Consider the following 16,233-nt stretch of genomic DNA (forward strand, 5'->3'; position numbering starts at 1 on the left):
CTAACCTTTATGCAGCACTCGAGGTAAGGCAGCTGCTTGAGGTCACTCAGGGTGAACTCGTGGTCGGCGCCCCTTCCGAATGCGTCGTCCAGCTCCTTGTGCAGCTTGGCCTGCTTGTCCAGGTTCAGGCCGAGGAGGTACAGCGTCCAGCTCAGCGCTGCGGACGTGGAATCGGCAGCCTGCACCGGAGAACCGCATCGTTTGCACGTGTACCGGCATGCGACCTCCTTTGCAGCCAGAGTAAGCGTAAGGACGCGAAATAGTGGTTAGTGCCCACTGCAGTGCCCTTGTAAGGACGCTGAGGGCAAACTGAAGCAGCTCTGCATCGACATACTAAGAGGCTACATTCTGTGAAAACTGAACTTGTGTAACCTAGAAAATGCAAGGGATGGAATGTAGGTGTCGCCACTACCGGCGGCTTTTGTAAGGACACTGCAATGACGTCGAGACGGTTTCTTTAGCGTGGATCCCTTACGCTAGGCTACACAAGGTATTCCCTTCCATGCGCTGGTGGTCGTCTTTTCCGGTCACGAGTTTCAATCGAGTTGCCGAAATAAAAGGTTCTTTTTTAAGTCCAATTCCTGTGCAATAAATGCATATTTTGATGATGCGTAACCATCAAAATAGTCAGCAAGTTCCATAGAATCAATTTTTACAATGGCCCAAAATCATATTAAGTTTTCCTCAGTGCCCCTTTAATGCCAATGGCACAACTTGTGTTTAAGGTATGCTGCAACACAACGTCCCTATTACTGTGGATGTTTCCTTGCAAGCTCCGACTGAAAGTCTTTTTATTGCTTTACGTATTTGGGCGTTTAGGGCTACTTCTTGTTTCAGCATAGAGCAGCATTCTCATTAGTTAACTCCAAGTGTCGACGTTAACTGGCAAATTACGACTCGCGTCGAAGCACAGCCTCCGGTTTTCCCAACTCACAGCGAACATGACGGAGGTGGTGTCCTTCTCGATTTCCTGCAATGTGTACGACGGACAAGTGAGGTGTTTCTTCAAGGCGCAATCTACAGCAGCCGGGAAAGAGAGCTCATCGTCCAGCTCATCGACGCACTTGTCGTCGCCGAGCTTCTTCAGTAGCGCCGCCTTCCTCCTCTCGACAACCTGCAGGCCAAGAAAAATATGTGGAGGGCACTTAAGACTTCTTGCGGGCTGTAAATGCGAAAGCGTGCACGTGGGGTCTTCGGCTGCGGCGATGGCATACTACTCTATTGCAATGGCATCGATGGCGGCGATGGCATCACTTCTCGGATCATAACGCCGTGGTTATCACCATCAAAAATGAATGGGTGTTATCAGGAATGAACAAAACGAATTACAAAGTGATCGCGTCTTACAGCTAGCGCTGATTATCTGCATTACCAGGCGTGTAATCACCAGTCAATTTTTTTTGCTTAAAATAAAACTGGACATTTTATCTGTTGTGCGGGAACATCCGCCTTAAACTGAGATCTATGGTAGAAATAAGATGGCTCTTGAGGCTCAAACTTGAACAATGGAGCGAAAAATCGCCCGCTAACTCATCAATGCTTCGGCAAGAGTACTTGTCTTCGTTTGGGACGTTAATTCCTCTGTCCATACTTTGTTCATTGAACTGACGCTTCCTTCCCTTCTTCCTCTTGGTCGAGCTAGCGAATTAAAACGAGAATTACGTAGTCGCGCAGTGCGTGCTAGGAAGTTTAAGACAAGCAAACAAATGAATGATTGCTGTGGTTTTATGGGGTTTAAAGTCCCACAGCGACTAAGGCTATGAGAGACGCCGTAGTGGAGGGCTCCAGAAATTTCGACCACCTGGAGTTCTTTAACGTGCACTGACATCGCACAGTACACGGGCCTCTAAATTCCTCCTCCAAAGAAATTCAACCGCCACGGCCGGGATCGAACCCGCGTCTTTCGAGTCAGCAGCCGAGCACCATAACCACTGAGCCACCGAATCTGTGCATGTGAGAGCTTTCAAAGACATTTAGGCCTACTTTTATTAATCTCTGTTCCGCCGAAAATGACTTTTAACGAGCAAGTTTACCTATGCTCCCATATATGTATCAGGCGATTTATTGGAAAGGCACGAAAATAAAATGCGCAAGGACTAGGGCATCAGCAAGTGAGAGTGTCAGGGGGATGCCGACTGAGCCTTGGTTTGACCCCATGTTGTTGATCTGTGAACGAATCGCACCGACGTCTACCAAAATAACTGGCTAAATGTGTGGTAATTTTCTGACGCTGAAGTGGGAACTCACAAGCCACGTACGTTGGGAGCAATCTTGCTCGCCTTTGTTAACGTCAGCTCAATTACGGAGTTTTATGGGGTAATAAAGCTTAATTATTCTGCTTTCTGAGTATTTGTGAGAAGAGTACGCGATGCTGAGAGTAGGAGCCCCACACAGTTTCCTTAGCTGCCTTGTAAGCTTTCTGTCGGTTAGCTACGTAAACTGACGAAGTATTACAGGTTTCCTTTTTTGTAACCATATAAATTCGCAACAGTGACTCTCTTGTGTACGTTGACCGCAGAAGTAAACAGTTTCTATTGTGCCGGTTTTTTGCTGCGTAATTTTCCCCCAGCCGCCTTTCCAAAACTAATCCTTTTATCTCTCCAAGTGCCTGCGTCTACGCGTGAGTCACATCTCAATTGTGGCTTTTTCTCCGACGCCGCCCTCGCTTGTTTGCCTTTTCCTCGTGTGCGTAAAAACAATGGTGTTACGTAAACGCTCTATTCCGAAGCAGTTGCGAGTCCAATCTTCTCGTTCTTAAAAGGAGAAACATTTCTTTGTTTCTGCATGCTTGCTTTACTCCCTCGAGCACCCCAAAACAGAAAACAAGATACAAAAAATTAACAAAAACGACCATTCTCATCGAGTGACGCACGATACCGCCTACTGCTATCGCAGGCGAGGAAACTCTTTCGACCACAGATTTTCTGCAACCGCAACGATGACTGTACTCGTGCTTTCCTGAGCTTATCTTCTTTTCCAAGGAAATACACTTTCCTAGTGTTAGTTTGCACGCACTATTGGACAAATACTTTGTTAGGTTGTCTAGATAAGTGATTTGTGTATTTGAGATCGTATAACACAGTTTAGCATAAGAAGCAGCACGAGATACAAACACAGTTTTTTGTTTTTTCAACCTCCATCAGAGTCTTTCAATATTTTTTACAGTATAAAAAAACCTCTGCGTAATGCTATGAGAGAGCTGTCTTAGAGCGGCTATGACGTGGTACGTCGTCGACTGCACGGTACAGCCTTTATTTGAATAGCGGCTGCCATCTCACAATGTGCACGAGGCTTCCGCGTAACCACCCTCGTTTTACGAAACACACATAAAAGCAGCAGGAGAGCTTAAAATTACTTAAAGTACGCGTTTTGTTTCTGATAATAAATTAATCTTTGCATGTGGCTAATTATATTTCACCTCACACAAAATATTACTTAACTCACACTACCTTTACGACTGCCTTCACCTCATCTCTTCCCTCATCCTCCTGCGCCGTTCGTGTTCTGTCACGACAGAGACGTAGCACACTACCTTCAAATCGACGTTGGCGCCACTCGTAGAGCCTTAATCTGCTCCTACGTGACTCACCGAAGGAAGTCTCACGACCAGTGAAGCTACCAAAAGGCCCCCCTGCCTATACTGAATAGGCCACATCTCCTGATGCAACACAGCTGCTTTACAGCAGCACAGCAAAAGACACGAGTACAAGTCTATACACAATGCGACACTGAATGGTTTGTCACGCCTTCGTTGCTCTTTCCTTTCCTTCACTCGTTTGTTCATGCGCCTTAGTCACATCTGCAACCGAACTGGAACGCGACGATATATCTCACTGATAATAGAGACCCTAGATAGAATGAACAAGCCACTGAGAAGCGTCCCTCGCGCTGTTCTGTCACTCGAATCCTTCCCATTTCGAATTTTCCGTTCTCTCCCTCACAGATGGCAGATTTGGTACACTCTAAGAGCATTGTTAATTTCTTCCTTAATTAACTTCATCCTCCCCGTCCTCTTCAAGGCGCTGCCATCGCAGTCTCTGTCTCAGGGAAAAAAACACCTCGCCTATCAGTTCCCTCTTATTTGTCACGACGCAATATGAAGAAAAACGTTCCCACTAAGCGAGAATCGTGTTTGCAACACTGTACATTTTAACATCTAGACTTCAGCTACCTGGCAACGAAAATTTTTTTTAACTAGAAATGAACATGCAAAGGATATGTGTAGTGACAAGAAACGACTGAGTCAGGAACGACTACATACGAGGCAAGGTCAAAGTCAGAGATCTTGAAATTACAAAACGAAGTCTTCAATGGCTTAGTGATGTAAACAGAAAGTACAATGAATGCACTGAAAAGAAAATGATGTGTCAAGTTGGTAGGAAGAGGTCTAGAGGACGACCTAGGAAGGGGTGACAGGACAGTGTGAAGAAGGATCTAATGGAGAAGATGTTTATGAGAGAATGGGTTCATAATATAGTGAACTGCGGGTGGCTCGCGAGATGCAGAAACTTTATGTGAAAATAGGACGAAGGAGTAAATAAGAATAAATAATTTAAGGTAAATGGTTATCCGAGACAAGAAGTTTTTTTGGAATTCCCCTAACCGGTTCTACGAGGAGGGCAGAACAAGAAATGCCGCAGCCACAGACGCCCTCCGTTCCAATCCAACATGTTCTGTGCTAACTGAAAGGAGAAAAGCATTGCCTGAGCCACTTACCGCAAGGTGTGTTTTCTCGAGATTTCGCACTATGTTCTTCCATACTTTTCCCTCTTTGGTCATGTCGTAAACGGCCTGTATCCACAACCAGGGCCGGAAATACCGCACGGTGATCAGGAACGTCAGGCTTCGTGAGAAAGTGGTAACATGAAATGAAAAAAAAAAGGCTTCTGTGGTCAGTCATATCTGTGAGGTCGTGATCAAATCAAACGCATATATTAAAAGGACAGTCTACTGTCGGAGACAAGTATAAAAATGTCGGCGTTTTCTTGTAGATTTTTCCTTGGGATGACGAAGGAAAAACACGTGATTTTAGTGGGAATTCATATTTTAACTTGACAAATAAAGTCAGATTAGAGCCCAAGGTAGCGTCAAGCTGCATTACAACTTCGCAGCTATCCATTTAGCCGCATGAAATGGTTATACTACTCAGTGAATAGGGCTGAGACATACGGGCGGTTACTGTCAGTGAAAGATATTGCAGATGTCTCATTGTTTTTCTTCTTTTGAAAATGCAGAGACCTACTATACTGACAGTCACGTTGTCAATGAAAGCATTGCCACCGGCAAAAAATGCTTGTTGTTATGAATGCTTGATACCAGCTGTCATATTTTACTGAAAGTGTTTTTAGAACCGCCTTAATGCATTAAACTGCTCTTTTCATAAAATCTAGGCATCTGAGTTAACATTGCTCTCATTAGTGCCACCATGTATTGCCACTGCACTCTGCTTAGGCGGTGGACTAGCCTCGTTTATAATGTGAGGGCATGCAGATGCTGGCTACCACGGGCAGCGGCATTCCAATGTAAAAAAAAAAAAGTCATGTTTTTTTAAGTGTTCTACCATGATTTTCAGCCCCTAAGCCAGGAACTCGCTTATTAGAACAAGGAGCTTTCAATTGAACCAAACAAAAGATATCGTCAATAAAAGCGCTGTGTCTTCAAATGTACATTGAGGACAACTCAACCCAATTATTTTTCGCAGTAAAAATTGATTCTTTGGTTCTTTCTGACTGTGATAACGTTTGTATGGCAGCATAAGTTGAACTTATCGGCGAGAAGACTAGACCTCTGCATTTCCCGCCAGTCTCTTTACACTTGTGCCCTAGCGAAAAAGCCGTGTGTCTACCGCGATTAGATCGTCTTGCAACCACAATAGCGAGATGCTGGCTTCCTCACGCCACTCACGACAGTTACTCGCCTTCTGTGCAGGATGGAACAATTATGATAGAAAAGAATCTGTCTAAAAAAAATATTCGTTGCTTAGAAGTTATTTAGTATAGAGCTCGGTGCACACTACATAGCATAAACATGAGGTTAAATGTCGTGTGGGAGAATTCACCCCGGCTGCCGCTGTAGTTTCAAGGCAATAAAAAGTGATGAATGAGGTCAGTGTGTACTGTAGGGATGAATGCGCATACAGAAGCAAAATCCCTGATCAGCGCCTCTCAGCGGCTCGAAGTTTGCCGCGGATGGCGGTAGTGGGCAGCGGCTATAATAACTATAGTGTGCTTAATAACAGCGGCTCGTGTGGTAGCCAAGACGGCCGGCTTTCACGTTATTGCCGCGATGGATCCAGTGTAGCGCTCATAGTGCACCAACACTCAGATTGTCGGGCAAACGAAGCCCGAAAACTGTCACTAGGGGCTGATAGAACTCCAGCTTTTCCACAGAACGGTGCAATTAGGTATTAAGGCAAGTCGATCTTGGTGAAAAAGAAATAGCAGCAAACTATGAAAACGACAAGAAAGAATGAAGGCGAAAAACAGGTGCTAGGTGTATCGCGCCTGTGTTTCGTCTTCGTTCCTTCTTGTGGTTTGCATGGTTTGGCGATATATTTTATTTATTTTTCACCAATTCAAGTGTGCACCAACTAGCCCAAAAAGAGGCGTTAATGCAAGTCGATCTTGTCAAAAGACATTTCTTGCCTCTCATTTATCGAAAAATTTGCAAGTTTTACGCCTCATTTTCAAACTCAGTGCAGGAAATATGTTAAAGCTGACAAGTCCGGATTTTCGAGGTCGCTGTCGCCCTCGTAATCAGAGAGGGCGTAAAAACTTGTAAAAGCAGCAAACTGCGCCAGGCGTACTCACTAGTTGAACCAGCGGGCGTACTCGGGCCTCTCTCCGTTCTGCAGCCTCAAGTGAATGCCCATCATAGCGCCTGGAATAAAACAAGATGTTGCAGTCTATCCCAAGAAGATAAGATAAAGGAGAAAAGGCTTGCGAGTGCGGTCGTAACGATTAGCGGAAAAAGTATTCAAGCTACATACACCAAGCGAAGACAAAACCGCTACTAATTTCCTGCGATCCTGCAAAGGCGATGAGCTATGCGCATTCATATGAATTCCCTCATTCACTTTTGTGATCAGCAAAACCGAAAGTACGTGGCAAAGAAAGTAAATGTAGAAAAAATAACATCCGGTATTTAATTTCGTCAATAAATGTGCCCGACTCCGGCTTGGATAAACCATGTCGTTCCCAGAGTCTTTCCAGAAATGAGTTAAGTAACTGAGGCGTTCTGACCGCTTCCACCTGCAGCGAAATACTAAAAGGAAGTAGTGGACAGTTCAGCATTACACGTTGCGGCGCTATAGTTAGTTCTCCATTGTATTAAGGCTTACAATTGCGGCGTTACCTTACACTCAACGCCCGCACCGTCGTGCGTGTTCAGTGTTCGTCTTTTGTATTCCTACATATATTTTCTTCAGTAGAGTGGACAGTTTTGAAGTCAAAGCAAGCTCACGCGCGAAGTGCACTTTACGGTTTGCGTCGCAGCTAAACAGTATCGGTGAAAGCAGTGATTCTCGCAGCCCTCCAAAAACGATGCCCGTGTGGGAAATCACACTGGCGTACTTTTGACCACGCTTCGCCAGGAAGAACTCTTGAGCACCCTCAGTCGCCGAGACACGCTATGAATGTCAGATTTTGCGCCTATGCATCATATCGCATAAATCCACATTAGCTTCTGTCAGACAGACATTGGCAGTAAAGATGTAAATAAAACTGAAGTGGCCACCGCAGAAATAATATAGCGGTATTTTACAGAATCAGCGTTGGTTGAACGAGTATTCCTGATCGTATAGCCACGAGCTCTGACTTGAAATTTGCTACGCAATGTTGTTGACTAACACTTTAAAACTCCGCAAAAGTATGACTTGTCAGTCCAAGGCGGCTGTACACAGAGGTGACGTGTACTTGTTTAAGCAAGAGAAGGGAAAGAGATAACGAATCGCGCTGGAATAACTTCCCAACGTGCAACTGTAAAGTCATTGAAGGTCATTAGAATACACCTTTGTTGCCTTTGTATCAGCAAGTAAGATGTTTTGAGAGGCTATTTGACTATCCAGCATGGTCAGCTCTAGCTGCATAGAATATCACGTAATGTAAGCTGAGTGACTAAGGCGTTCGGCTGTTTATCCCAAGGTAGCAGGATCGAATCCCGATCGAAAGAGGCCTCATTCCGACGAATGCGAAATACGAAAATTCCCCTGTGCTGTGTGATGTTAGTTACGTTAAAAATGCCCGTGTGGTCAAAATAAATCAGGAGCGCTCCGCTACGGTGTCTCTCATAGCCCATTTGCGGCTTTCGGGTTTAAACCTCACATACCGTACCATACAGTACCATACCGTACCACACCACCACACTACACGATACCTACCGTACCATATCACAACATACCATGCCATATCATGCTATACCATGCCATACAATACCTACTGTACTATGATTTAAGTAGGAAATGCAAAATGTCGCTTTACTTACGGCCGATGATGTCGAGGACACATTTCTGGATGTTGTTGTAGCACACAATCGGTTTGTCGGGCGAGTTTGCAGCCATCTCCTCGATGCGTTTCTCAAATATGGCGCCGTTTTCATTGAACACTCCCATGCAGGTTTCCAAATGTTCTGAGGTGAAGGCAGACTTAAACAGCCTTGCTTTTGCTTTCCATGGCTCCCCTTTGCTGCAATGGTCAATTCCAAGCCTCATGGTAAAGTGCCGTTCACAGCCAACATCGAATAAACTTTTTTTTTTGTATGTGTGGCTCAACTGACCAAAAATAACACTTCAGAAAACCGAAGCGTTCCTTCCATCTGGTGAAACTGCATACCGCCCGGCTCGGTAAGAAGCGGAGGTAGATATGAAATAGTTTCAGCAATAGCAGGCCTTTGGCTCGAAATCCCTCAAGCTTATTTGATGTCTAGACGCCAAAAAATAGCAGAACGAGAAAGGCAAAAACAAATAGTCTGCCCATAGCTAGCTTCGTAAACAAGGAACGTTGGCGATCCGCGGAAACTAAGACAAGTCAATGTTCGGTGAATTACATCGCTATTTGAGTCATCGCGATTTGTTGCCCATTACAAAAGTTTACGGGTTAACTGCGCGCATTGCCACTGTTACTGTCAGCCGGTGTAGGGGAACCGAAATAGTCTAGCCAGAACTTCGCCGCCCAACACAACAAAAAAGATAATGGGTCCCTTACTGCCTCAAAAACGCAGGGTTCTGCAGCGTCTGAGGCGCTTAAGAGGTCGAGTGCTTGGCCTTAAAGCAAGTGCGGCCATTGTTCGCTGATTTTTTTAAACCTTTCGCATCGGCGGCACACTTTAAACTGTGTGAGATGCAAGCGGTACTCCCTGTAGGCCGTGTCTATACAATGAAGAGAGAACATATCTCATCCTCTCAGCAAACATATATCCCCATTTGCATTAATTACATTACATTGAGATTGGGTGGATCCTCTTATTGCAATTCGCCTACATCATCCGGTTTCGGAACGGTGATTGTCAAAATTTTTCTGGGAAGTTATGAAATGCTCCTTTTTGCTTTAACTATTCAGTCCAGGCTCTTTCGTACTTCTGCTGAGCTAAATGTACACCTGTTGGTCAAATGTTCAGGGTACTCCCCCAAGGTGGAGTAGATTTGTAATAAGGGAATAATTACTCATTGACATCTACCCAAGCGCAGCCATACAGCTACAAAGGAAAGCTAAACAGCTTTGTCAGAAACTTCGCAGTTAAAGAAAAATTCGTCCTGGTCCAGGGGGGGGGGGGGGGGGGGGGGGGGAGCTTTCCTTTGTAGCCGTAAGACATTCCTTTGTAGCAGTATGAAATTGGGCGAATGTCAATGAGTAATGACTCCCTTATTATAAAGGTACACCTGTACAGTCCACGTCAATGCTGGAAACGGGCACATGCCCAAAAATCAGAAAGCAGCACCCACCACACAGTCTCCTCATCGTTAAGCTGCACGTTCAGCATATCTGTGCAAAACCTTCCAGCGATAATTGGCTGCTTCATTGTCGTCTTTCTTGGCCCTTGTTTCGCAGAGGAAATGAGATATTTGTTTTTACGGAACTACGCGAAACAATCTGTTACGCTAAAACTAATCCCCGCTGCTGCATGCAGTACCATATTGACGCCCTGCACTGGGATTGAGAATTTCTTGATCAAAAAAAGTGCAATCCCTCACTCACTCAAACGAGGTAAAAAGAAAGACGGATTAATTGGGCAGATACCACGAATAATTTGTCATTTCTTTTCCTACTCTCTGCTTTTTCCATTGCTGAGCCAACGTTTTTTGATGCGGTATGCACTCATCAGGCGCTTTATATGAATATATTTAATGCGTACCAACGTGAAAGCGCTCATGGAGGCAACTCTGTAAAGCGCAGGAGGAACGCCTGTAGCGTAGAATCGTTTTACCGCAAACCAGTAAAGTGTTCTGGTCTGACTGTCCTGACAATATGTCGTCCAGAGGGTGCAGTGAAGATAGGCTGCACAGGGACAACTTAGGTCGATGGTCGGTACAAGGCATGGAATCATGCAAACTGCAGAAAGTTTCGAATGAGGTGCGACTTTAGCATTGTTGCTTCTAAGGCAAAGTGACAGTAGGAGGGTTACTCACCTTGTTAGCAAGTTTTTCGGACCCAACCAGGACTTGAGGAAAGAGTACGAGTTTGGCTTTCCTGTGTTTTCCTTTGTAGACAACAAAACCTAGACAGCGCGCGGAAGAATGAAATTGAATAGACACGTGCAGCTGGAGCTAAGCTCCGGTCTGTTTGACTGACAGCGGTGCTCCGTCAACGCATGAATTTTCATTTACTACCACTAATGTTAGCACAAAATAGGGCTGAGGCTTGGTAATGAGTTGCGTGCAAGTCGATGCATAGCGAAACAGATATCAGCGAAAGCAGTTCAGGTGCTTCTGGTGTTCATGCTCCAGTACTCCCGTTACGCAGCTCTTACAAACAAAGAAATTAATCATATTTCGAGTGGTATGCACACTCAACGCATGTTTCTAAACTTTCCGAATTAGCGTTATGCTGTCCATTTCATTCTGACGTTCTATGAATTGGCAAAAAAAAATTGTATTGATTACTGGCTCCCATGCTTACCTCAACTGCCTCCGGTGTGTGTAGAACAACCACGGGGCTCATTCCTATGTAAACCTTGAACGTCTTGCCTTCGTACATCCTGGATACCTTGTTTATAACCCTGTGAACGACTGCACACATAACAAATCCACCAAACTCATTTGGTTTTGCATTTCTAAAAACACAGTTCCCACATACTGTTCTGTGCGGTCCGTGCTCTGTTTCGACGTGCGCGACGCATTTAAAAAAAACCATTTCACCCACGTCCTCCCGCTTCCCTCCTTGCCACGGTGCGTTAGGCGTCCATATCATTCAAACGGAGGTTACGCGCTAGAGGAACACCCGAGCACGCCTGCAAAGGAGCTCAAAAGTCTTCATTCCTCAGACACTGCGGGCTTCGTAATCATGATGTAGAGGCAATGGTGCGGACAAGACAGTCTCTCAAAAGCTGTGACACCCTGGCAATGTGACCAAGCCCACAAATGCATGGAATAGTTAGATTGGAAGTCCTACATGTCGTCGAGTAGAGAATTAACACTCTCCAGTTCTCGCAACTCAGTGACCGAATGGAGTGAAATTGTTGGGAAAATAAAGAGCATACGGCAAGAGGCCAGGCCATTCACTGCCGTCTAGCTGCGTCGATTACTTTTAGTTGTGTTTTGTATTCGAGATTACCTAGCATGTGTACTTATTCCTTCAGTCCGAAATCATCGTGGTGCCGTCGAAATCATGGCGGGAGGATCGGAACAAATGAAGGGGCATGGTAGAGGGGTGCAGCGAGATGGAACCACATTACAGAAAACTACCTCCAACCAGGAAGAGCGGCGGCTGATAATTACAACGCGAACGAGACTGTCTCTCCTGACTGTATTACCGAGACAATGCTTGGAGGTCTCAAGAGCACGAGTAAGAGGCTTAAAGTGCAGCACGCCGCCTTTTTAGCTGTGTAATAGGCGCTGCTAGCTGTAGCGTAAAGCCACACATATAACATACGGGCCAAAAAAAAAAACTGCTTACGATTATGCTTGCTTTAGCTTGCAGATTCTTTCTGATGCTCTTCTGGCATGTCATTTTCTGTAGCTCGTTAGGATTTAACGACAGATTTCCAGATTAAGGCTTTTTTTGTTGTTGTTGTGGAGAGTCAACATCAAGAGTGTGCTAAAGTATGTTTTACTACTTATATCATAATTAATGACTGTTGCAGATATTTTCACGATTGCATCGGTAAAGATTTCGTTGTTACGAACAAAAAAACATCAGATAAAACCAGTATTGCATTGTTTTTGACAGAATTAAAACATCCACTGTCACAAAGATTGCATTTAAAGATATTTGACTATATTACTTCTGCGTCTTCTATGTCTTTAGACACCGAATCTAAAGTATTCGCCTCTTCTTTTGTTTGTCTATGCACACGCATACAGCTCGGCTTTAATGCCTGAATTTGCAAACGTTGAAAGGAGAAAAAATAAGGTTAGTGTCCTTACCTCCTTCGTTCTAATGAACTCGGTAAAGAATGGTTATGTGAATATGTAAGCTTTCTATAGTAATTTTATAGAACTTCTAGAACTTATAGAACACTTTCACATATCTTGCACCTCCAGTGCCGCTCACATAAGTTGGTGTGATTGTTGGTACCCCTGTACTGTGTGTGCTCTTGCCACTTGTTATACTGGCGATTTGCACGAAAAAACTGACGCCATGCTGCGGCGGCGGCGGCGGAGTTTGTTGGCCCAGTTGGTACAGCCTTTGTCAAAAGTTTGGAGCCCAGGGGATTTGCTTCTGAAGCACACTGTCTGGTTCGTAATGCATCTCCAGCGCTCCAAATTTGCTGAAGGTAAGAATATTTCTGGTCCTACCTCCTCCAATGGGTAGGACTACCACTAATGTTACAGGAGTCCCACTGCGAGGCTTAGAAGCAAACCCCCCTGAGCTCTAAACTTTTGACAAAGACTGTACATGGTTACGAAAAAAAATAAACTGCTTTCTACCAGGAGGACCGGTGGCTGATTACTCTTTATTACACCGAGAACGAGACTGACTCGTCTGATTGTAATACCGAGACAATTCTCGGAAGTCTCAAGAGGACGAATCTAAGAAGGATCGGTGCGAGCGGAACCACGCTCTATGCTCCGTCAAGTAAATCGTTCGCCAGCACATTCAGACATCGTTGTCAGAGTCTCGCTGCAAATATATATATATATATATATATATATATATATATATATATATATATATATATATATATATATATATATATATATATATATATATATATATATATATATATATATATATATATATATAATATGAAGGCTGCTAAATTAATTTTTCCACTATAACCAGAGAGAGGAGCTATTAATTGTCCTTCTGTGAAATTTCTGGGGCCAGTGAAATTGGCACTGAAAACCAGGATAGTAACCTTCCACGCTGTAGCGTAACGCTAGCAGGTTCATGACCGTGCAGTTGACATCAGTCACCGACCTTATAAAAGAAGATTGTCTCGGACTACAAGTGCTTATGCAAATACGAAGCGCTATTTGTTAACGCCACTAAACACACATGACTAACGGGCAAACAGTTCAAGAAAGAAGAGATTTGTGCCTGACTGCGCCTTTAATTCTAGGCCTTATTACAGCATGCGTGTGTGGTGATATGGTGCATCGTTATCTGCCGAGAGTTAGGGCTGATGTAATGATTTCATTCTAATTCAACCTCCTTGCTGTTTCCTTTTTTTTTGCGACTTAACTTTAGCTAGCAGCCGCCGGAATCAGGCACACGAGCGGATCGTAACAAATGAGCAGAATCGGACGAATAGAATTGTATTATAACGGCATTAGATTCATTGCGTGTCTTGCCAAGACACTGAGAGCGCAAGGTGCAGTTAACTGTTCCGTACAAAGAGCCCACCTATAAAGGCGACCTCATTAGAAACACGTATAGAAAAGTATGTTCGTATTTAAACTAGTACATCTTTCATAAAATTGACGAGTGAAAAAGGTAATTTACCCAGCTTTATCACTTCAAACCTCAAGTGAGGTTACTGACAATCTATCGTTGCTTGTTTCTGCGCACTCAGCATGACAGTCACTGGGTTGCTCTTGCATGTAATGCTTAATCCAAACATTACGCTTCCAGTATTGTCACCGATACCATAGATTTGAAATTCTATTCAAGGCACGTCGTCCGTCTAGCGCTGGGTTTAGCACTAGCTGTCTTCAAACACCAGACAGTGACTTTTCCTTATCTCTCGTTTATTCCTTTACACAGTCAAGAAACGAGACTGTTTGGCTCACAGGAGCCTGCCACTATCGGCGAAAAAGCGCGAGTTTATTGTAAAATTATTAAACCAGCGCGATTCTATAACTAGCTGAACCCACAAGTAGTCCACTGTAGCGCCGCCGTGTAAGATCAATTGAGCTGCACCCTCATGGTCGTGAAAACCGCCCTCAAAAACAAGTGCATCTCAGGCAAGTTTTAAAGATTCTATCTATAAAAAGGCATTCTTTGTTTGCTACCGAGTTCACTTAAATGTACGAAACTGAACTGCGTGCAGGGGTCCCATCGTAAGGGGTGATAACCCGCCGCGGTGGCTCAGTGGTTACAGCGCTCGGCTGCTGACCCGAAAGACGCGGGTTCGACGCGGCCGCGGCGGCTGAATTTAGATGGATGCGAAATTCTAGAGGCCCGTGTTCTGTGCGATGTCAGTGCACGTTAAAGAACCCCAGGTGGACTAAATTTCCGGAGCCCTTCACTACGGCGTCCCTCATATCCTGCGTCGCTTTGGGACGAAAAAACCCCAGAACTCAAATCAAGCAAAGGGTGATAGAAACTGTAAAAAAGCCTAAGTTGCGATGTGCGTGCTAGTGATAAAAGGACTGTCGAGAAAACATTAGCTTTAGCTATATTCGTTCGGGACTAGGGAAAATTGAACCTTCTCTCTTCAGCGATTGCAGCCCCTGGCCAGCTCTGCTTACAGGAAATGCACTTGGTTCTTGGTGATATATTCCTTCACTACTTCAGGGTTCTTGACAGGAAAGTGTGAAACCGGTAATATGAATAACTCACTATTAACAATTGTAAACTCTGGGCTAATAAGCCGTTGATGTGGCTTCCCCAGGGCCAGCTAGTGCAGAAAAATCGCATTACGCTAAACGATAGATGCAGCAGATAAACGCTGAAAACGGTCGTAAGCGAAGTGGGACTAACATGCTTGACTGCCTGGCGACCTAAAAGGGCAGAGCGGGCCGTCGAGAAAGATATGGCACCGCTTTATATGGAACACAATATGCGCGCCCTACTAGAGGGCAGAAGGAGTCCATTAATGGGTCGGAGAAGACCGCCTTACCCGAAGTGGCACTGTTGCGGAGGTGCCTCCTGTACTTCCAGTACACTGACAGCAGGAAGAGCGGGGGCAGCCAATCGGTGCCGGGTCCCGGCACGGGGCGCAGAACACACCATGCGTGGAACCACCGGCGGCACTGCATGGCGACCAGGGCGCATGACAGCAGCACGCTGAACCACGGCAGCGACGACAGGAGCGCGGCGTCAAAGCGCGAAGGCGCGAAGAAGCTCCAGCTGACGGCGGCCGCGGCGGACATGGCTGAGGACGCGAAGGGCGCAACACCAGAGGACAAGCGGCGAGAGCGGCCGACTGGACTCGCACCGTTGGCAGCCTCCACGCCTTAAGCGCTCGGCCGACTAGGGAATCCCCCGCCGGTGCATTTGAATACAATGGACAGACCAAACTGAGCCGGTGTGCGTGCTGCGCTATGGAAGGAGAAGAGCTGTCAAGAGGACGCACCGACTCGCACGTGTCGGAAAATGCTTCCACACTGAGATGCAGTCGCGACTGCCACCAGTCTCGTGAACTCGGGTCTCTGCGAATGCCCGCTTGAACCTCTTCCCATGGGTCCGACCTTCCAGCGATAACATACCCCTCCCGTTCACTCTTTTCTGAGGCCTTCTCAACAGAACACTATAAGCGCTGCAGAAAATATGCTGTACGGAACTGCCCACCTGCTGGACGCATCGCAGTCAAGTGCTGTATTTCGACGCCCTCGCTGTTCAACTGCTGTCCGCGCGAGAAGGGAGGAGAGAGTAGATCAGCATAAAAGAGAAAGGGCTCATTTGCTATCCAAAG

The 16,233-nt window shown here is 45.4% G+C and overlaps 1 protein-coding gene across 1 annotated transcript in view; it reads right to left on the bottom strand.

Moving 5' to 3' along the window:
• The window catches only part of LOC149339994 (cytochrome P450 4V2-like), a 30,496-nt gene extending 14,567 nt beyond the window's left edge, over positions 1-15,929 (bottom strand). Inside the window, exons 1-8 of the mRNA XM_089548737.1 lie at positions 15,439-15,929; positions 11,112-11,221; positions 10,622-10,710; positions 8,482-8,681; positions 6,810-6,879; positions 4,717-4,843; positions 935-1,114; positions 6-179 (exon numbers count right to left, since the gene is read on the bottom strand). Of these exons, the coding sequence (XP_089404863.1) occupies positions 6-179; positions 935-1,114; positions 4,717-4,843; positions 6,810-6,879; positions 8,482-8,681; positions 10,622-10,710; positions 11,112-11,221; positions 15,439-15,691 (1,203 nt within the window). The 5' untranslated portion in view covers positions 15,692-15,929. The remainder of the gene's footprint in view (positions 1-5; positions 180-934; positions 1,115-4,716; positions 4,844-6,809; positions 6,880-8,481; positions 8,682-10,621; positions 10,711-11,111; positions 11,222-15,438) is intronic.
• Between the last annotated feature and the right edge of the window lie 304 nt (positions 15,930-16,233).

This window comes from Amblyomma mixtum, chromosome 6 (genome assembly GCF_055824585.1).
Source record: "Amblyomma mixtum isolate Tamu chromosome 6, ASM5582458v1, whole genome shotgun sequence".
Taxonomy (NCBI): Eukaryota; Metazoa; Arthropoda; class Arachnida; order Ixodida; family Ixodidae; genus Amblyomma; species Amblyomma mixtum.